Genomic DNA, 22,662 nt, shown 5'->3' on the forward strand with positions numbered 1-22,662 from the left:
TCATCATTTCCTTCAATGCAGTTTGGACTTCTTCCTTCAGTAACATCGGTTCTTAATTATATGCTACCTCCTGAAATGGCTGAACGTTGACCAATTCTTTTTGGTACGGTGACTCTATGTATTCTTCTCATCTTTTGATGCTTCATGCATCGTTCGATATGTCACCCATAGAATCGTTCAATATTGCAGCTTGAGGCTTGAATGTTTTCCTTCAACACTGTCAGCTTGAGAAATGCGAAGTGTATTTTTCTTTTTTGGTTTTCTAACTCCAGGTCTCTGCACATTTCATTACAATAGTTTACTCTGACTTCTCAAGCCACCTTTTGAAATCTTCTGTTCAGTTCTTTTACTTCATCATTTCTTCCTTTTGCTTTAGGGACTCTACTTTCAGGAGCAAGTTTCAGAATCCCTTCTGATATCAATTTTCTTTCTTTCCTGTCTTTTAAATAAGCTTTTGCTTTCTTCACATATGATGTCCTTGATGTCATTCCACAACTCATCTGGTCTTTGGTCACTGGTGTTCAATGAGTTTAACGTATTCTTGATGTGGTTTCTAAATTCAGGTGCAGTATACTCAAGGTCATGTTTTGGCTCTTGTGGACTTGCTCTAATTTTCTTCAGCTTCGACTTTAACTTGGATATGAGCAACTGATCATCTGTCCCTCATGCTGGCCCCTGGCCTTGTTCTGACTGATGATATTGAGCTTCTCCACCACCTCTTTCCACAGATATGGTAGATTTTTGTGTATCTCATCTGGTGAGGTCCATACGTATGGTCAACATTTATGTTGTTGAAGAAAGGTATTTGCAATGAAGTTGTTGGTCTTCCTTAAAAAATTCTATCATGCAATCTCCAGCACTGTTTCTATCACCAAGGCCATATTTTCCAACTACTGATTCTTCTCTGTTTCCCACTTTCGCATTCCAATCACCGATAATTATCAATGCATCTTGACTGCATGTTTGATCAATTTCAAACTGCAGAAGTTGATAAAAACCTTCAATTTCCTCATCTTTGGAATCAGTGGTTCCTGCGTAAATTTGAATAATAGTTGTATTAACTGGTTTTTCTTGTAGGCGTCTGGATATTATTCCATCACTGACATTCAAGACAGATTTTGAAATACTCTTTTTGACAATGAATGAGAAACCTCTTTAATTTGTCATTCCTGGCATAGTAGGCTATATGACTGTCTGATTCAAAATGGCCAATACCAGTCAATTTCAGCTCACTAATGCCTAGGATATCAATGTTTATGCGTTCCATTTCATTTTTGATGATTTCCAATTTTCCTAGATCATCTTTGTACATTCCATGTTCCAATTATTAACAGATGTTTGCAGCTGTTTCTTCTCATTTTGAGTCCTGCCACCTCAGCAAATGAAGGTCCCAAAAGCTTAACTCCACACACATCATTAAGGTCGACTCTACTTTGAGGAGGTAGCTCTTCTCCACTTGTACTTTGAGTGCTTCCAACATCAGGTGCTCATCTGCCAGCACCATACCAGACAATATTCCACACTACTGTTCATTAAGTTTTCACTCGTCAATTTTTTCAGAAGTAGGTCACCAGGTCCTTCTTCCTAGTATATCTTAGTCTGGAAGCTCTGCTGAAACCTGTCCACCATGGGTGACCCTGCTGGTATTTGAAATACCAGTGGCATAGCTTCCTGCATCACAGCGACACACATCCACCATAGTACAACAAACTGACAGATGTGTAGGGTAATATATGTTTATTACAATTTTTATGTGTACGTGAAGCTCATTCATTCTTTCAACAAGTCTACCCTGAGCACTTGATAAGCCAAGCACTGTTGGCGGTAACACACAGCTATAAGATCCCTGTGCATGCAACCCCGACTCAGGAAGCACTCTCTACCTTGTATATTCTTCTTGCAGCTGACCCGGGTCAGGTGGGAAAAACTTCACAGCAAGGCGAAGCAATGCATTCTTTGGCCCTGGAACAAAAAATTTAAACTTTACAAATAACATCAACGTTTATACTTATTCATTCCACACATCATGGTGTAATTAAGCTAGTGCTTTCGAATGGACTATTAACACAAAACTTTTCAAGTAAGATATTTCTTATGCAGGAAATTATTAGTTCTAAGTACCAATCATATATATCAAAGAAAAATTTAAAACCTTCTGTATTAAGCAGTATGGTGCAAAGTATCACTTTTGTGTGATCTTTCTCGCTATGGTCTTCTAACTCCCACCCAAGTTACTGGGCGGGACTGTGAAGACAGGGTACTTGCAGCCCACCAAAGGGATTGGTCAGTTTTGCCATCCCACTGGGCTTTAGGTGAGCCATTCCAGAGATGGAAGACAGAAGATCCCATCACCACCACCAAGGAAGAACAGCTAGGAATGTAGAGTGCATCCTTTGGACCCAGGATCCCTGCGCACAGAAGCTCCTGGAACCAGGAGACAGAGAGAGAGAAAGCTTGAGAAGCAGTGGCAGAGAAACAACAGTAGGAGACGGTGTGGTGGGCTTCCCAGCCCATGGGGCGAGAAAGCTGAGTGCTTTTGGGCAGGAGGTTTGCTGGCAGAGTTGAGTGCCTCTGGGTACTTACTGGCAAGCTAGAAGAGATTAGTAACACTTGCCCGAGCAGGGCAGAGGCTGAGGGCCACAGAGGTGTGCCTGGCGAGCATGGCTAGGAAGAGACTGTCTTGATCAAAGAACTCTGTCCTGAGTGTTCCTGAGCCTGAATTGTATCCTGTTACTTCCCAAATGAACCTCCTTATCTTGAGTGTTGTCTGTGAGTTCTGTGTGGCCACTGCAATGAATTATCGAACCCAGCAGAGAAGCAGAGAGTGCCTTGGGAGGGATGATTGGTGTCGGAATTAGTACAGATGGTGGAGTCTGATCTTCGCCTCATAGGAATCTGCCTTGGACTGTTGATCTTGATTCTCCTTCCCCCTTGTAAAGTTAGAGGAGGTCAGACACCATCCCCATGCCATTTTTACAAGCAGACAATGTTATTTAAGAAAAACCTAAAAACAAGTAGAAACTTGCACATTAAAATTTTTAAATATATTCTTGTTCATATTTTTAATAGGCTTTTTTTTTAGAACAGTTTTAGGTTTACAGAAAAACTGTGCAGGGAGTTCCCGTGTGCCCTTCTCCCCCTGCGCCCTGTTCCCCATTGTTAACATCTTGTATTCCTGTGGTGTGTTTACCACAATTGATGGACAGACAATGATCCATCATTATCAACTAAAGTCTATAGTTCACACAAGGGTTCACTCTTGGTGTTGTACGGCTCTGCGGGTTTTGACAAATGCATAACGTCATGTGTCCGCTGTTACAGTATCATATAGAACAGTTTCACTGATCTAAAATGCCCTGTGCTCTACTCCTGTTCATCATTTAGAGTTAAAAAATAATAAAGTATTTATACTATTAGTAGTAGCAGTAATAAAGGAAGATTGTTTTTGAAATCCTTAATATATTTTAGTATATATGATATACTGCATACTGTTCTAGCAACTGAACTAGAACAATCTGATTACTGTAGAGAAATGGCATAAGATTTATTAGTTGATCTGAATATCTTAACTTTATTGAAATTTTATAATAACATAGTCATGTAATTTTCACAAAGAAGAAAAAGGGAGCTATTTTGCTCAAGTGCATGGCACCTGAAACGGCCCTAGCTTTATTGTGCACAACAAATTACTCCTGCAATTCCCTTTCCCCTCATCTTAGTAGTAAGAGTTACGGGTGAACGCTGGCAACTAGAGCATCCTCCTGTAAGGACTAAGCAGCATTACTATAGGCCATCATTTACAACATTTAACAGTGAATAATAAAAATAGTTATGTTTACATTACAATTATGTTCATAACTACAGAACATATTAACTATTTTATTAAAAATGTTACTTAAAAGAGGAATCTCAATGCCTTTTCATAACATGAAGAAAAATCATACACTAATTTTTGTGTATGCGAGAAATATTAAGCTGATACCAAACAGCATATCCAGGTAGCACTAGAACCATCTGAGGTAAATTTTCTGCTCTCCTCCTATCGTAGTTCAAAACGAAACAGCAAAGCGAAATCCAAGTTTATCTGCCATTGGTGAGTACCTCATTCCTATCCCCAGTGTGGCTTAATGAACATGTGGACATGGCTTGGATCTGAACATTCAAGAACAAGACTGCTTAAATGAACAGAATTTTAAAGTTTTTCAAAAGTACTCACTTCGTACTTGCCTAATGATGGGCTTCATAGGTTCGAGCCAGATCTAAAGAGGATTTAACAAAAGAGATAAAATTCATTAAAAAAAAAAAACTCTCTTTTTAATAAACATCATAAAGTACAAAATATTTCTAATTTAGAGAGTTTGCTGCAGGAACACTCCAGCCCTCACTCTACTCTCTTATACATAGTAGCGGCCTTGGGAAGCAGTGAGACCCCCAATGCTGGGTCACGGCACTGCCACAACTCACACAGAGGCATGGTTACTGTGCCAGAGTGGGCACAAATGATTATTCTAATATTTGGTGTACAATGCATTTATAAAGAACAAACCAATGAGTGGCTATTGCACAGAGGGGGCGCTGCATGCCTGAGAAGGGCTGCACGGGGAGACAGCTCTGCGAGGGTCTCTGAGCGCCAGACGGAGCTTGGTGTGCTCACACACACTGAACTCATGTAAGGACTCCATCTCTACACTTTTTAAGGCTACATCCTACTACTGGACGACGAGCACCACCAGCCTAGAGGAAGAGTTTGTTCAAAGTCCTCCTTCAGTAATTCCCACATGGGGACACTGGAAGTTGCTTTTTTTTAAATCACTTATGAAGAAAAGGTATCTCTGGCACATATGCTATTGGACAGAAAGACTTAGGGACGATGTGAATTCAGGTTTAGAGAAAGGTGAATATATTCCCTACATCTATAAATAAAATGCTTCAATACTGGCTTTGATAGCAAATGGCGTGCCAGGTATAAGGCCCCCTCCTTTCTTCCTCCCGCAATCACAGGTTCTGACAGCTCTGTGCATGTGTACACCCAGACACTCTACAACACCTACACCTGCTTCTAAAGCAAAGAGAAGCAGCCTTACATACCCAGCAGGACTGGACGTTTTGGAATTCTAGCCCGAAGTAGTCAGACTCCGTCAAGTTTAGATGCTTCCACACTTGAGTCAGTAACAGCTGGCCACTACATTTAGGCTATGGGAGATGGGTGAGAAAAAGCACAATGAGAGATAAAGGACTTTAAACAACAAAGGCTCATGAAAACCATGGCATAAACCTACTTTCCACACATAAAACCTTATTATATTTAATTTCTTGCTTCTCTTTGTCTTCTAGGGTACAAATGAGATTTACAAACGATCATAAGGCAAATACATGAGCCTGAGGCATTCATGATAAAAAAATGGATACCAAAATAAATAAATAATGCTAAAAACATCCTTCAGCTTTACAATATGAGTGTGGTTTTAGTCTTATTTCTCTGAAACTTTAGGCTATAGATATCATTTTTTGTTTTGATTAACATTTTATCAAACCATTATAGTACTCACTAGAAAAGTGAATCTTACACACATCTACGTTTACCCAGGAATTACAGTGGTACATTTCACATTAGTCCATTGAGTCAGTCTACAGCTCCCAGGCTACCCTAACTGAGGGATTCTTGGGGAATCTGACAGCCTGATTCTAAGAAACATGCAAGGATGGCCAAGAAAATTCTAGAAAACAAAATAGGGGAGGACTGACCTTAGCAGATAGGAAAATTATTGAAAAACCACACAAAGTGGTTTGAAAGTTTGGTGCTGGTGCATGTTGACACAGATAAATCAATGACTAGGAGGCAAAGAAATACACCCAAAATACATAAATATATATATAAAATACTGAAGTGTCAGATAAAAGTGATGCTTCAGTCAGTGTGAAAAACAGATTGTTCAATAAACACTCCTGAGTAACCATCTGGAAAAATAAGGTTGTACCTCTACCTCACACTTTACAGCACAAAAAACTCAATGTGAGAAAAATATTTAAACATACAGAAATCTATCACTAAAACGTTGCAATGAGGCCATTTTGTCTTGAACTCCAAGCAGGAAGAAGACCGCTCTCAGCACACTCCAGAAGCTGCAACTCCTACTAGGAGGCCCCAGAGATGGGACACGCGAAGATAAAACATGTCTTCATGAAGAGAAACCCTGAAGTCGTCAGGCTTCTTCAAAGATAAACAGGGGAAGAATGTGCGACTCATAGCACAGGCTAATTGCTTTAGAACATACCACACTCTAAAATTAGTAAGTAAAAAGATGAAGAACTAAATGGAAACATGGGCAAAAGGAAGGCTGTTGACAAAACAGAAACATAAACTGACTCTTGGACATATAAAAATGCTCCCTGCAGTTGTGTTAAAGACATTCAAATGGATCACATGGACACACCACTCTTCACCTGGCAGACTGGCAGCACTCACAGTGTCAGTCGGAAAGCCAGCGTTTTGGAGCGTGGGAACAGGCGTGCTCACGGCTGGGGCGGGGGAGGGGGAAGGCAAGCTGGCACAGTGTCAGGGGAGGCCTAGCCCGGTACTGCCTCTCAAAGGTTTGAATGTCTACACACGATCTTAACAATTCCACGTCTACCTAAAAGGACCCTGGTGGTCATGGCCCCCAGACCTTCTGTGGGCCCAGGACAGGAACCATTCCCAAAGCCAACTCTTCAGACAGGGATTGGCCTGGACAATGGGTTAGAGAGGGGCACTGGTGAGGAGTGAGCTTCTTGGATCAGGTGGACACTTGAGACTATGTTGGCATCTCCTGCCTGGAGGGGAGATGAGAGGGTAGAGGGGGTTAGAAGCTGGTGAAATTGACACGAAAAGAGAGAGTGGAGGGAGGGAGCGGGCTGTTTCATTAGGGGGAGAGCAATTGGGAGTATGTAGCAAGGCGTATGTAAGTTTTTGTGTGAGAGTCTGACTTGATTTGTAAACTTTCACTTAAAGCACAATAAAAATCAACAAAATAAAATAAAAAGAACACTCAAATCTAAAAAAAAAAAAATCCACATCTACAATTTATCCCACAGAAATGTTTCACATGTGTAAAATGATGCTGTCAGAGTGTATTCTCAGGCAGGGCCAAGATGGCAGACTAGCCAGACGCTTCTGGTGATCCCTCTTACAACAAAACCCGAAAAAACAAGTGAAACAATTATATTTATGACAAGCTAGGAGCCCTGAACACCAAAGGCAAAGTCAGAAAACAGACTGAGCGGCAGGTGGAGGGAGAGAAGGTTCAGAAGCGAAGAGGAGTTGCCGCACCTGAATCGCTGGGATCCCTCAGGCACCATTCCTGGGAGTGGCTGCAGCAGGCTGGTAGTAGCTTTCAGCCACAAGCTCCTGAGGGAGAAGGAACCAACTGCACAGCGTACTCACAACTCTGGAACCAGAGAGAATGGTGTTCTCCACTCTTGGCAAAAGCTAAGTACTTGCATATATTTTACCACGCCGTCCATACCCAAGCTGGCTTCAGAGGCTGTCGATTTCCCTGGGCCTGAGATAGGTCCTGCTGAGCACCTGGAGCCATTCTCCCGGCCTTGGAGAAGGAATAAATTCGTAATTGGGGGAAAAGATAATATGCCAGCTACACTAACCTGGGGTGGCTCTGGATAGAAGCGGCTCCTGTCCAGGCATCAACAGTCCATGGACTTTGAATATCTTTCCCCTCCCTGCATGGACCTGCGTGACCCTATTTCATGAGAATAGGCCCTTGTTGGCAGACTGCAACTGTTTCAGCTCTGCGGTGGAGAGGTGGGCATTTAATGATTGATACCACTTTGCCTATTAAACAGAGTCCTCACTTACCCACATGAGGGGCCTAAGGACTGGTGGCTCCGCTCAGGTCACCCTGCCACCCGCGACAGGACTCCAAGGAAAACTGGTACCTCCCAGACTTACAACCAGAAGTATTAGGTGCCCGTGGTCAGTCTGCTGAACCCACCAACCTGTACACTCTAGGGGAGAGGGAAGCACTTACCTCAGAGTCACTTGGGGGATGATTCTCAGCCCCCTGCCTTGTTCACAGCGTGACCCCCTACTGCAATCAGATACCGGTACCTACACCAATCACCCCGTCCCTGTAAGACTGTAGGACAGAACCTGTACCATACATTTGATGACCAGCTACCTGGACACCTGAGCTGAATCCATACAAGAAAAGTGAATAGACTCCTAGACTGATATACCTGATAACAGCTCTAACAATCTGGTGACAAGACGTCAGAGCTTCAAAGGCAAAAATAATCAAGCTAGCTCACCAAGCAACCCATTTGAGCACAGCAAAACTAAACAAAGCAAGAAGCTAGGATACAGTAAACAGATGCTGCTGTTGTTAGGTGCCATCGAGTCAGTTGACTCATAGCGACCCCATGCACAACAGAATGAAACACTGCCTGGTCCTGCACCATCCTTACAATCGTTGATATCCTTGAGCTCATTGCTGTAGCTGCTGTGTCAATCCAACTCATTGAGGGTCTTCCTCTTTTTCGCTGACCCTGTACTCTGCCAAGCATGATGTCCTTCTTCATGGACTGATTCCTCCTGACAACATGTCCAAAGTACGTAAGACGCAGTCTCGCCAACCTTGCTTCTAAGAAGCATTCTGGTTGTACTTCTTCTAAGATAGATTTGTTCCTTCTTTTGGCAGTCCATAGTATATTCAATATTCTTCACCAACACCACAACTCAAAGGCATCAATTCTCCTTCAGTCTTCCTTATTCATTGTCCATGCATATGATGTGATTGAAAATACCATGGCTTGAGTCAGGCACACCTTAGTCTTCAAGGTGACATCTTTGCTCTTCAGCACTTTAAAGAGGTCCTTTGCAGCAGATTTACCGAATGCAATGCGTCTTTTGATTTCTTGACTGCTGCTTCTGTGGCTGTTGACTGTGGATCCAAGTAAAATGAAATCCTTGACAAATTCAACCTTTCCTCTGTTTATTATGATGTTGCTCATTAGTCCACTTGAGAGGATTTTTGTTTTCTTTATGTTGTGGTGCAATCCCTATTGAAGGCTGTGGTCTTTGATCTTCATTAGTAAGTGCTTCAAGTCCTTTTCACTTTCAGCAAGCAAGGTTGTGTCATCTGCATAATGCAGGTTGCTAGCGAGTCTTCCTTCAATTCTGATGCCCCCATTCTTCTTCATACAGTCCAGCTTCTCGGATTATTTGCTCAGCATACAGACTGAATAGGTATGGTAAAAGAATACAACCCTGATGCACACCTTTCCTGACTTTAAACCAGTCAGTATCCCCTTGTTGTATCTGAACACCTACCTTTTGATCTATGTAAAGGTTCCTCAGGAGCACAATTAAGTGTTCTGGAATTCCCATTCTTCACAATGTTATCCATAATTTGTTACGATCCACACAGTCGAATACCTTTGCATAGTCAATAAAACACAGGTAAACATCCTTCTGGTATTCTCTGCTTTCAGCCAGGATCCATCTGACATCAGCAATGATAACCCTGGCTCCACATCAACTGACCTGAATTTCTGGCAGTTCCTTGTCGATATACTGTTGCAGCTGTTTTTGAATGATCTTCAGCAAAAAACAAACATAAAATAAACTAATACAATAACTTATAGATGGCTTGGAGACAACAGTCAATATCAAATGACATAAAGAAACAGACCATGATTGCTTCAACAAGCTCTCAAAACAAAGAATCAAGGGATCTTCTAGATGAAAGTGCCTTCCTGGAATCACCACAGGCAGAATACAAAAGATTAATATACAGAACCCTTCAAGACATCAGGAAGATCAGGCAAGATGCAGAACAAGCCAAGGAACACACAGATAAAAGAGTTGAAAAAGTTAAAAAGGTTATTTAAGAACATAACGAAAAAATTTAATGAACTGCAAGAATCCATAGAGAGATAGCAATCAGAAATTGAGAAGATCAACAATAAAATTACAGAATTTGACAACTCAACAGAATGTCAGAGGAGCAGAACTGATCAAGTGGAAGGCAAAATTGGTGAGCTTGAAGATAAAGCACCTGGCACCAATATATTTGAAGAAAAACCAGACAAAAGAGTTAAAAAAACCAAGAAACCTTAAGAATCATGTGGGATGATATCAAGAAAAATAACGTACGAGTGATTGGCGTACCAGAATAGGGAGGAATAACAGAAAATACAGAGAGAATTGTTGAAGATTTGTTGGCAGAAAACTTCCCTGATATCATGAAAGATGAGAAGAAATCTATCCAAGATGCTCATCGAACTCCACATAAGGTAGATTTTAAAAAGAAAGTCACCAAGCCATATTAAATCAAACTTGCCAAAACCAAAGATAAAGAATTTTAAGAGCAGCGAGGGATAAATAAAAAGTCACCTATAAAGCAGAGTCAGTAAGAATAAACTCGGACTACTCGGCAGAAAGCATGCAGGCAAGAAGGCAAGGGGATGACTTATATAAAAAATTGAAGGAAAAAATCGCCAGCCAAGTATCATATATCCAGCAAAACTGTCTCTCAAATACAAAGGTGAAATTAGGACATTCCAGATAAACTGAAGTTCAGAGAATTCGTAAAAACCAACCCAAAACTATAAGAAATACTAAAGGGAGTTCTTTGGTTAGAAAATCAATAATATCAGGTATCAACTCAAGACCAGAACACTGGACAGAGCAATCAGAGGTCAACCCAGACAGGGAAATCACAAAAATAAATCAAGATAAAAAAACACTCAAAATAGGGAAATAGCGATGTTATTATGTAAAAGAAGACAACATTAAAACAAGAAAGAGAGACTGAGAAATGTAGTCACAGATCTTTCATATGGAGAAAAAGACAAGGCGATACAAAGAAATGAAAGTTAGGTTTAAACTTAGAAAAACAGGGATAATATTAAGGTAACCACAAAGGGGACTAACTATCCTTAAAATCCATTAAAATAGAACACAAGAAAAAAACAGAGACTCAGCAGAAACAAAATTAACAACAGCAAATACGAGGAAAAGACAATATATAAACTACTTGGCACAAAAAATTAAGTGGAAAAAAGGACCTATCAACAACACACAAAAAAAGACATCAAAATGATAGCACTAAATTCATACCTATCCATAATTACGCTGAATGTAAATGAAGCAAATGCATCAATAAGGAGACAGAGTGGCAGAATGGATTAAAAAAACACAATCTGTCTATACGCTGTCTACAAGAGATATACCTTAGACTTAAAAGATATAAACAAACTAAAACTCAAAGCATGGAAAAAAATATATCAAACAAACAACAATCAAGAAAGAGCAGGAGTGGCAATATTAATTTCTGACAAAATAGACTTTAAAGTTCAATCTACCACAAAGGGTAAGGAAGGACAGTATGTAATGATTTAAGGGACAATATGCCAGGAGGATATAACTAAAGTAAATATTTATGTACCCAACGACAGAGCTGCAAGATACATAAAACAAACTCTATCAGCATTGAAAAATGAGATAGACAGCTCCACAATTATAGGAGACTTCAACACACCACTTTCGGTGAAGGACAGGACATCCAGAAAGAAGCTCAATAAAGACACAGAAGATCTAAATGCCACAATCAACCAACTTGAACCTACAGACATATAAAGAACACTCCACCCAACAGCAGCCAAGTATACTTTCTTTTCTAGTGCACATGGAACATTGTCTAGAATGACCACATTTTAGGTCATAAAGCAAGCCTTAGCAGAATCTAAAACACTGAAATATTACAAAGCATCTTCTCTGACCATAAGGCCATAAAAGTAGAAATCAGTAACGGAAAAAGCAGGGAAAAGAAATCAAACACTTGGAAACTGAATAATACCCTTCTCAAAAAAGACTGGGTTATAGAAGACATTAAGGATAGAATAAAACTCACAGAATCTAATGAGAATGAAAACACTTCCTATTAGAACCTTTGGGACACAGCGAAAGCAGTGCTCAGAGGTCAATTTATTTCAATAAATGCACACATCCAAAAAGAAGAAAGGGCCAAAATCAAAGAATTATCCCTATAACTTGAACAAATAGAAAGAGAGCAACAAAAGAAACCCTTAGGCACCGGAAGAAAGCAAATAATAAAAATTAGAGCAGAGTTAAATGAAATAGAGAACAGAAAAGAACTGAAAGAAGTAACAAGACCAAAAGCTGATTCTTTGAAAAAATTGATAAAACATTGGCCATACTTACAAAAGAAAAACAGGAGAGGAAGCAAATAACCTGAATAAGAAATGAGATGGGCGATATTGCAACAGACCCAACCGAAATTAAAAGAATCGTATCAGGTTACTATGAAAAATTGTACTCTAACAAATTTGAAAACCTAGAAGAAATGGATTAATTCCTAGAAACACACTACCTACCTAAACTAACACAAACAAAGGTAGAACAACTAAAGAAACCCACAATAAAAGAAGAGATTGAAAAGGTAATCAAAAAACTCCCAGCGAAAAAAAAAGCCCTGGCCCGGACGGCTTCAGTGCAGAGTTCTATCAAACTTTCAGAGAAGAGTTAACACCACTATGACTAAAGGTATTTCAAAGCACAGAAAAGGACGGAATGCTCCTGAATTCATTGTTATGAAGCCAGCATATCCCTGATACCAAAACCAGGTAAAGACACCACAAAAAAAGAAAATTACAGACCCATATCCCTCATGAACTTAGATGCAAAAATCCTCAACAAAATTCTAGCCAATAGAATTCAACAACATGTCAAAAAAAAATTCACCATGACCAAGTGGGATTGTATACAGGGATGGTTCAACATTAGAAAAACAATTAATGTAATCCACCACATAAATAAAACAAAAGACAAGAACCACATGATCCTATCAATTGATGCAGAAAAGGCATTTGACAGAGTTCAACATCTATTCATGGTAAAAACTCTCAGCAAAATAGGAATAGAAGGAAAATTCCTCAACATAATAAACGGCATTTATACAAAGCCAATAGCCGATATCATCCTAAATGGAGAGAGCCTGAAAGCACTCCTCTTGAGATCAGGAACCCGACAAGGATGTCCTTTATCACCACTCTTATTGAACATTGTACTGGAAGTCCTAGCCAGAGCAATTAGGCTAGATAAAGAAATAAAGGGCATCCAGACTGGCCAGGAAGAAGTCAAAGTATCTCTATTTGCAGATGACATGATCTTATACGCAGAAAACCCTAAAGAATCCTTAAGAAAACTACTGAAACTAATAGAAGAGTTCAGCAGAGTACCAGGATACAAGATAAACATACAAAAATCAGTTGGATTCCTCCACACCAACAAAAAGAACATCGAAGAGGAAATCACCAAATCAATGCTATTTACAGTAGCCACAAAGAAGATAAAATACTTAGCAATAAATCTTACCAGAGATGTAAAAGACCTACACAAAGAAAACTACAAGACACTACTGTGAGAAACCAAACGAGACCTACAGAAGTGGAAAAGTATACCTTGCTCATGGATAGGAAGACTTAACATTGCAAAATGTCTATTCTACCAAAAGCCATCTATAGATACAACGCAATTCCGATCCAAATTCCAACGACATTTTTAATGAGATGGAGAAACAAATCACCAAATTCATATGGAAGGGAAACAGGCCCTGGATAAGAAAAGAATTACCGAAAAAGAAGAAGAAAGTGGAAAGCCTCACTCTACCTGATTTAGAACCTACTATACCGCCAGAGGAGTCAAAACAGCCTGGTACTGGTACAACAACAGATACATAGACCAGTGGAACAGAATGGAGAATCCAGACATAAATCCATCCACATATGAGCAGCTGATATTTGACAAAGGCCCAAAGTCTGTTAAATGGAGAAAAGACAATCTTTTTAACAAATGGTGCTGGTGAAACTGGATATCCATCTGCAAAAAAATGAAACAAGACCCATACCTCACACTATGCACAAAAACGAACTCAAAATGGATCAAACGAACTCTAAATCAATAAAGATCATGGCAGAAAAAACAGACACAACGCTAGGAGCCCTAATACATGGCATTAACAGTATACAAAAGATCACTAACAATGCAGAAGAGAAATTAGATAACTAGGAGCTCCTAAAAATCAAACACCTATGCTCATCCAAAGACTTCACCAAAAGAGTAAGAAGATTACCTACAGACTGGGAAAAAGTTTTTAGCTATGACATTTCTGATGAGCACCTGATTTCTAAAATCTGCACGATACTGCAAAAACTCAACAACAAAAAGACAAACCCCCCAATTAAAAAATGGCAAAAGATATGAACAGACACTTCACTAAAGAAGACATTAAGGCAGCTAACAGATACATGAGGAGATGCTCACGATCATTAGCCATTAGAGAAATGCAAATCAAAAGTACAATGAGATACCATCTCACTCCAACAGGCTGGCATTAATCCAAAAAACACAAAATAATAAATGTTGGGGAGGTTGTGGACAGACTGGAACACTTACACACTGCTGGTGGTAATATAAAATGGTACAACCACTTTGGAAATCAATTTGGCGCTTCCTTAAAAAGCTAGAAATAGAACTACCATACGATCCAGCAATCCCACTCCTTGCAATATCTCCTAGAGAAATAAGAGCCTTTACACAAACAGATATATGCACACCCATGTTCACTGCAGCACTGTTTACAATAGCAAAAAGATGGAAACAACCAAGGTGCCCATCAATGGATAAATGGATAAATTATAGTATAGTCACAAAATGGAATACTATGCATCGATGAAGAACAATGATGAATCCATGAAACATTTCACAACATGGAGGAATCTGGAAGGCATTATGCTGAGTGAACTTAGTTTCAAAAGGACAAATATTGTGTAAGACCACTATGATGAGAACTTGAGAAGTAGTTCAGAGAAGAGAGTATTCTTTGATGGTTACAGGGTGGTGGGGAGGAGGAAGGGAGGAAGGGAGAGGGGCTTTCACTGATTAGGTAGTAGATAAGAACTATTTTAGGTGAAGGGAAAAAAAAACACAATATAGGAGAGGTCAGCACAACTGGACTAAGCCAAAAGCAAAGAAGTTTCTTGAATAAACTGAACATTTCGAAGGCCAGTGTAGCAGGGGCAGGGGTTTGGGGAGCATGGTTTCAGGAGACATCTAAGTCAATTGGCATAATAAAATCTATTAAGGTAATATTCTGCATCCCACTTTGGAGAGTGGCTTCTGGGGTCTTAAATGCTAGCAAGCGGCCATCTAAGATGCATCAATTGGTCTCAATCCACCTGGACCAAAGGAGAACGAAGAACACCAAAGACACATGATAATTATGAGCCCAAGAGACAGAAAGGGCCACATAAATCAGAGACTGCATCAGCCTGAGACGAGAAGAACTAGATGGTGCCCGGCTACAAGCAATGACTGCTCTGACAGAGAACACAACACAGAACCCCTGAGGGAACAGGAGAGTGCAGACTCCAAATTCTCATAAAAAGACCAGATTTAACGGTCTGACTGAGACTAGAAGGACCCTGGTGGTCATGGTCCCCAGACCTTCTGTTAGCCTAAGACAGGAACCATTCTAAAAGCCAGCTCTTCAGACACGGATTGGGCTGGACAATGGGACAGAAAATGATACTGGTAAAGAGGGAGCTTCTTGGATCCAGTAGACACATGAGACTATGTTTGCATCTCCTGTCTGGAGGGGAAATGGGAAGGCAGAGGGGGTCAGAAGCTGGTCAAATGGACATGAAAAGAGAGAGTGAAGGGAAGGAGTGTGCCGCCTCATTAGGGGGAGAGCAATTAGGAGTATATAGCAAGGTGTGTATAAATTTTTGTATGAGAGACTGACTTGATTTGTAAACTTTCACTGAAAGCACAATAAAAATTAAAAAAAAAAAGAATAAAATAGAAAAAAAAAAACGTGTATTGTTATTGCAATGCTTGTGATGGCGCAAGATTAACACTACCCTAAACATACTCCCATAGGACAGACTTAATAAATTATGGTGCATCCATACCATAATGGTATGAATTGAACAGAATGGAAGGGGACTCTATGCAGTGGTTGGGAAGACCAAGGTTGCTTGCTCTGTGCTAAAATGGAATGATCTCCAACATGCCCTGTAAAGAGAAAAGAGCAAGGCATAGAGAAGTGCTTGTGCCACCATCTGTATGGGAAAAAATAACACACAGGACGACCCCCTGTGTAGGAGTGTACTCCATAGGGTTTTCAATGGCTGTGATCATTTGGAAGTAGATGGCCAGCGCTTCTCCTGAGGCAGTTCAGATTTTAGCTACATACAAGGAAGCACTGATGGTTGAGACTATGAAATATAAAATAAGTCACAGAGGTATATGTTTCTTGCCCTATGACCTTCACATTTGTTGCCTAATCACCTCTAACACAGCATAACAACCATGTGACCTGAGGGTTATCATTCTCTGCTCACAGTGGAAGAAGAGCCAGTATCTTCTCAGGGAACCTCCCGCCTCTTCCATTTTGTCATGAAGAATGTTCTTCTCACAGTCATCAGCGCACAGGCTGTGGAACTGGGTCAGCCTGGGCTGGAATCTTGGCTTTCTGCTCGCTGGGAATGCCAGGTCTGGCTTTCTCATCTGAACAATAAATGCCACCCTTATCCTGTGAGGTTCCAATGAGGGGGTACTGAATGAATGTGTGGAGATGGCCAGCACATGCCTGGCCCACAGTGGCTCCATGTCCAAAGCCGCTGCCCACTGTCTGCACACAAACCACTGCAGCTCCACAAGGAGAAACAACCTGGCTGTGCATAGAGGGCATGTGTCCCCCAAGTGCTGCTCGGCCAGGACAAGCTCTAGGAAAGCACAGGTAAAGATCTCCTTAAACCAAAAACCAAGCCCATGGCCTTCGAGTCGATTCCAACTCAGAGTGACCCTGTAGGGTTTCCAAGGAGCAGCTGGTGGATTCAAACTGCTGACCTTTTGGTTAGCAACCGCGGTTCTTAACCACTGCACCACCAGGGATCCAAGATCTCCTTAGTAACATCTAAGAAAAGGATTTAGTTTCATCTGTCTTTTTTTTTATCTAGAATAAGACAGACAACAGGCGAGACGAGGGCCCCTTCATTCTATGATGGCAGCATGTAGCTCCTCAAAATGGCACCCACTAATCCGTTTCTCCTACCGATACACCAGTAAAACATGAAAACTATCTTTCCCATAATGTTTTTTAAAAATGCTAAACTTTCAGAGTATTTTCGACATTACTTGCCAAAATAATTTTCTCGAGGGTCCAGGCCCTTAACTTTTCTGGATAACCATGACCAGGATGGTAAATGTTACCACCAGCTGTCTTCTCAGTGTCACTTGTATCTTTTCCATGTCCATTTCTACCCTTTCACATCTTCTCCACTGAAAATTCACCTTCTGGTCATAAAAATATAGAATCACCATCAGTTGGGCTGTAATGTCCACTCCATTGTCCCAAGGCCACAAATGATCAGAAGGAACAAGGATCTCTCTCTTAGCCAATACGGAAAGATTGCTTATACGCCTGCTGGCACTTCATTCCAAAGCCACTGAAAGCACCATATCAGCAAGACATACTCAAAATGGAAGGAAAAAACAACTGCCTTGCAACCCGCTTCCCCCAGAAACAGACAGGCCCACACATCAGACCTGGGCTTCCAACACTGGGCTGGGGGAAAAGCACTGGGAAGAATATAATACACAAAACGCAGGCTGAAAAACAAAACTTTTTGTTCAAGGTTTCCATCTTTCCAGTTGGTCATGGTGTTAAAGTCCTTCTCCAAGTTTGGACATAAGGCATATTGTTAAAAACACACATCTACAAAAGTACCATTAAAGATTTTGTCTTGATGAAAACAGGCTACAAAAGTTCGACCAACAAAGTACTGCTTTATTCTTTGTCTGAAGCACTGTGGGAAAATTCTCCTTGAAACAGCTTGATTTCGTCCTTCAGCTTGTTTTATGTACCCATTTCCAGGTCCTTTGCCAAATTATCACTCCTCCATATATCTAGATGCCCACGCCTATTATATAACTCCCATCTCTACTGCTAGCGTCATTACTTAAGATTTTTCTCATCTAGCAATGGTATCAACCCCAAATTTCCCTTTACAATATTACACTGTGCATTGAAAACAATCTTGAGGGCCCAAAGGAAACTGAAACAGCATTCATTCCGGATTTTTCAAAAGGTCACTAACATTCTTGACAGACATTTCACTCACTCTGGCACACTTTCAAATCTGAGGTTCTCACATATTCCTAAAACACTGTATACGAAAGTTCTACTCCAAATTGTACTCAGACCCGTAAGGACTTGTATTATGTCTCAGAGTATAGAAATGTAACTGCTACTTTTGCTTATCAGGGAAGGGACTCTATATTGTACAGGGGGAAGTACAGTGTTCTTAGACTAGAGGTTATCTTGTACATGAATCATCCCCGTCACAAGATGCTGGCATAAAATGAGCTTACACATCAATGGATCCACTGGTGTCCTAGCTCTTTCTAAAAGTTTCTCTTAAACTTCTGAAGAAAAGAATATAACTTAAAATCTCAAAATCTGAGTCTATTAATGTGGGAGTGTCAGTTGTCAATTTATTGCCTCTCCACTCCAAATCTTTGCCCTGCTTTTTAATGGTGGGGCCAGACCCTGTAAACGCTTCTTTGGCCTTGTCAACAGATGACGCTGGGGGGAACTGCAGGAAGGAGCTCCTCTTTCGGCTTCTGGGCTTTTGGCTCTCTTGCTGCTACTTTGTGGCTGCCAGCAGGTGGCTTCCCTGCCAGTGGTGCGCAGAAGACCCAGCAGTTCCCATTCCAGAGTTCTGCCGGCTCTCCAGTCAGCAGCTGCCCTCCTGCCAGCCACTCCTGTGATACCTTGGTGAACTTCTCACCTTGCAGTGGCTGAACCTCAGCCTTGGGGGGGTAGTTCTCTTCCAGTTTGTTCCTTCCTGGGGTACTCTCTCTCAGCCCTAGAGATAGTACTGCTCCCTACATCTGCTATTCTTGCATTCTTCAGCGTCTTCTTTATCAACTCCACCCCCTATTAGTAATTAGTAGTTAGTTCCATTAAAAGAAAAAAAAAAAGAATTAGTCTCATTACTAGTTAATAACTGAGTCTATTTAGTTCTCCCCATTCAAATTCCTGGTGCAGTTCCTGTCTTCTGCCTGGCCCCTGACTAATTCAATGGCACACTCTGGAATATGCTCATGGACTGTACAGCCCTCACATTTTTAGCCTGGAAAGAAGAGTTCTAAAACTGGGGAGAAAAAAGCCAAATCCACAGTGGTCCTGCGGCGATTTGTCCGAGTTCAGGCAGTCAGCAAGCACAGCTATGGCAATGGAACGACGGCAGCAAGCTCAGGATGACCAGATGAGGCTTACAAGTGGGAGAGTAATAATGAGAGGCTCACACAGGTATCTGTACAGCTAGTTCCCTCCTTAAACCCCCAAGTTTATCAGAAGAAACACTGTGCTTTCAAGTGGACAAGGGAGTCAGCAGCCCAAGAACAGGGTACCTGAATCGAGCTTCAACATGGAAGAGCCGGTGGAAGCACTGCAGGCTGGGCTGCGAGCAGAGCCGGCTGTGAGACACTCCCGTGCCGGGGAGCACAGCTAGTTTTCCCCACCAGAGCAAGAGCACCTCAAAAAGGGCACACACCCAAGGGAACGAGACTTGATGGCAGTGGGGTTTTGTCTTGTTTTGGTTTAGTTAACATAGTGCTGACATTCATAAAACAAAAATTATAGGAGGTAAAAAAAAACAGAGAGAGATAGATAAAGATACATTACTAATCAGAAGCTAACAATCCCACAAACGGTTAAGTGGTTTGTTGCTAACTGAAAGGCTGGTGATTGGAATCTGCCAAGGCACCTTGTAAGAAAAGCCTGGCAATCTAACTCTGAAAAATCAACCAGTGAAAACCCTACTGAGCACAGCTCTCCTCTGACACACCTGGGGTCACCAGCAGCTGGAGCTGACACACCTGGGGTCACCAGGAGCGCACAGCTCTACTCTGACACACCTGGGGTCACCAGGAGCGCACAGCTCTACTCTGACACACCTGGGGTCACAGGAGCGCACAGCTCTCCTCTGACACACCTGGGGTCACAGGAGCGCACAGCTCTCCTCTGACACACCTGGGGTCACCACGAGCGCACAGCTCTCCTCTGACACACCTGGGGTCATCAGGAGCGCACAGCTCTCCTCTGACACACCTGGGGTCACCACGAGCGCACAGCTCTCCTCTGACACACCTGGGGTCACCACGAGCGCACAGCTCTCCTCTGACACACCTGGGGTCACCACGAGCGCACAGCTCTCCTCTGACACACCTGGGGTCACCACGAGCGCACAGCTCTCCTCTGACACACCTGGGGTCACCACGAGCGCACAGCTCTCCTCTGACACACCTGGGGTCACCACGAGCGCACAGCTCTCCTCTGACACACCTGGGGTCACAGGAGCGCACAGCTCTCCTCTGACACACCTGGGGTCATCAGGAGCGCACAGCTCTCCTCTGACACACCTGGGGTCATCAGGAGCGCACAGCTCTCCTCTGACACACCTGGGGTCACCAGGAGCGCACAGCTCTCCTCTGACACACCTGGGGTCACCACGAGCGCACAGCTCTCCTCTGACACACCTGGGGTCACCACGAGCGCACAGCTCTCCTCTGACACACCTGGGGTCACCACGAGCGCACAGCTCTCCTCTGACACACCTGGGGTCACCAGGAGCGCACAGCTCTCCTCTGACACACCTGGGGTCATCAGGAGCGCACAGCTCTCCTCTGACACACCTGGGGTCACCACGAGCGCACAGCTCTCCTCTGACACACCTGGGGTCACAACGAGCGCACAGCTCTCCTCTGACACACCTGGGGTCACCACGAGCGCACAGCTCTCCTCTGACACACCTGGGGTCACCACGAGCGCACAGCTCTCCTCTGACACATCTGGGGTCACCACGAGCGCACAGCTCTCCTCTGACACACCTGGGGTCACCACGAGCGCACAGCTCTCCTCTGACACACCTGGGGTCACAACGAGCGCACAGCTCTCCTCTGACACACTTGGGGTCATCAGGAGCGCACAGCTCTCCTCTGACACACCTGGGGTCATCAGGAGCGCACAGCTCTCCTCTGACACACCTGGGGTCATCAGGAGCGCACAGCTCTCCTCTGACACACCTGGGGTCACCACGAGCGCACAGCTCTCCTCTGACACACCTGGGGTCACCACGAGCGCACAGCTCTCCTCTGACACACCTGGGGTCACCACGAGCGCACAGCTCTCCTCTGACACACCTGGGGTCACCACGAGCGCACAGCTCTCCTCTGACACACCTGGGGTCACCACGAGCGCACAGCTCTCCTCTGACACACCTGGGGTCACCACGAGCACACAGCTCTCCTCTGACACACCTGGGGTCACCACGAGCGCACAGCTCTCCTCTGACACACCTGGGGTCACCACGAGCGCACAGCTCTCCTCTGACACACCTGGGGTCATCAGGAGCGCACAGCTCTCCTCTGACACACCTGGGGCCACCAGGAGCGCACAGCTCTCCTCTGACACACCTGGGGCCACCAGGAGCGCACAGCTCTCCTCTGACACACCTGGGGTCACCACGAGCGCACAGCTCTCCTCTGACACACCTGGGGTCATCAAGAGCGCACAGCTCTCCTCTGACACACCTGGGGCCATCAGGAGCGCACAGCTCTCCTCTGACACACCTGGGGCCACCAGGAGCGCACAGCTCTCCTCTGACACACCTGGGGCCACCAGGAGCGCACAGCTCTCCTCTGACACACCTGGGGCCACCAGGAGCGCACAGCTCTCCTCTGACACACCTGGGGTCACCACGAGCGCACAGCTCTCCTCTGACACACCTGGGGTCATCAGGAGCGCACAGCTCTCCTCTGACACACCTGGGGTCATCAGGAGCGCACAGCTCTCCTCTGACACACCTGGGGTCATCAGGAGCGCACAGCTCTCCTCTGACACACCTGGGGTCACCACGAGCGCACAGCTCTCCTCTGACACACCTGGGGCTACCAGGAGCGCACAGCTCTCCTCTGACACACCTGGGGTCATCAGGAGCGCACAGCTCTCCTCTGACACACCTGGGGCCACCAGGAGCGCACAGCTCTCCTCTGACACACCTGGGGTCACCACGAGCGCACAGCTCTCCTCTGACACACCTGGGGTCACCACGAGCGCACAGCTCTCCTCTGACACACCTGGGGTCACCACGAGTGCACAGCTCTCCTCTGACACACCTGGGGTCACAGGAGCGCACAGCTCTCCTCTGACACACCTGGGGTCACCACGAGCGCACAGCTCTCCTCTGACACACCTGGGGTCACAGGAGCGCACAGCTCTCCTCTGACACACCTGGGGTCATCAGGAGCGCACAGCTCTCCTCTGACACACCTGGGGTCATCAGGAGCGCACAGCTCTCCTCTGACACACCTGGGGTCATCAGGAGCGCACAGCTCTCCTCTGACACACCTGGGGTCACCACGAGCGCACAGCTCTCCTCTGACACACCTGGGGTCACCACGAGCGCACAGCTCTCCTCTGACACACCTGGGGTCACCACGAGCGCACAGCTCTCCTCTGACACACCTGGGGTCACCACGAGCGCACAGCTCTCCTCTGACACACCTGGGGTCACAAC

At 43.7% G+C, this 22,662-nt stretch overlaps 1 protein-coding gene across 4 annotated transcripts in view; it reads right to left on the minus strand.

The window, feature by feature from the left end:
• FARP2 (FERM, ARH/RhoGEF and pleckstrin domain protein 2) overlaps positions 1–22,662 on the minus strand; it is a 104,720-nt gene that overhangs the window by 54,494 nt on the left and 27,564 nt on the right. For all 4 annotated transcript variants that reach the window (XM_064286360.1, XM_064286357.1, XM_064286359.1 and 1 more), the window contains exons 3-5: positions 5,089–5,193; positions 4,217–4,259; positions 1,884–1,962 (exon numbers count right to left, since the gene is read on the minus strand). In XM_064286360.1, the coding sequence (XP_064142430.1) occupies positions 1,884–1,962; positions 4,217–4,259; positions 5,089–5,193 (227 nt within the window). The remainder of the gene's footprint in view (positions 1–1,883; positions 1,963–4,216; positions 4,260–5,088; positions 5,194–22,662) is intronic.

The sequence above is a fragment of the Loxodonta africana genome, chromosome 6, assembly GCF_030014295.1.
Source record: "Loxodonta africana isolate mLoxAfr1 chromosome 6, mLoxAfr1.hap2, whole genome shotgun sequence".
Lineage (NCBI taxonomy): Eukaryota > Metazoa > Chordata > Mammalia > Proboscidea > Elephantidae > Loxodonta > Loxodonta africana.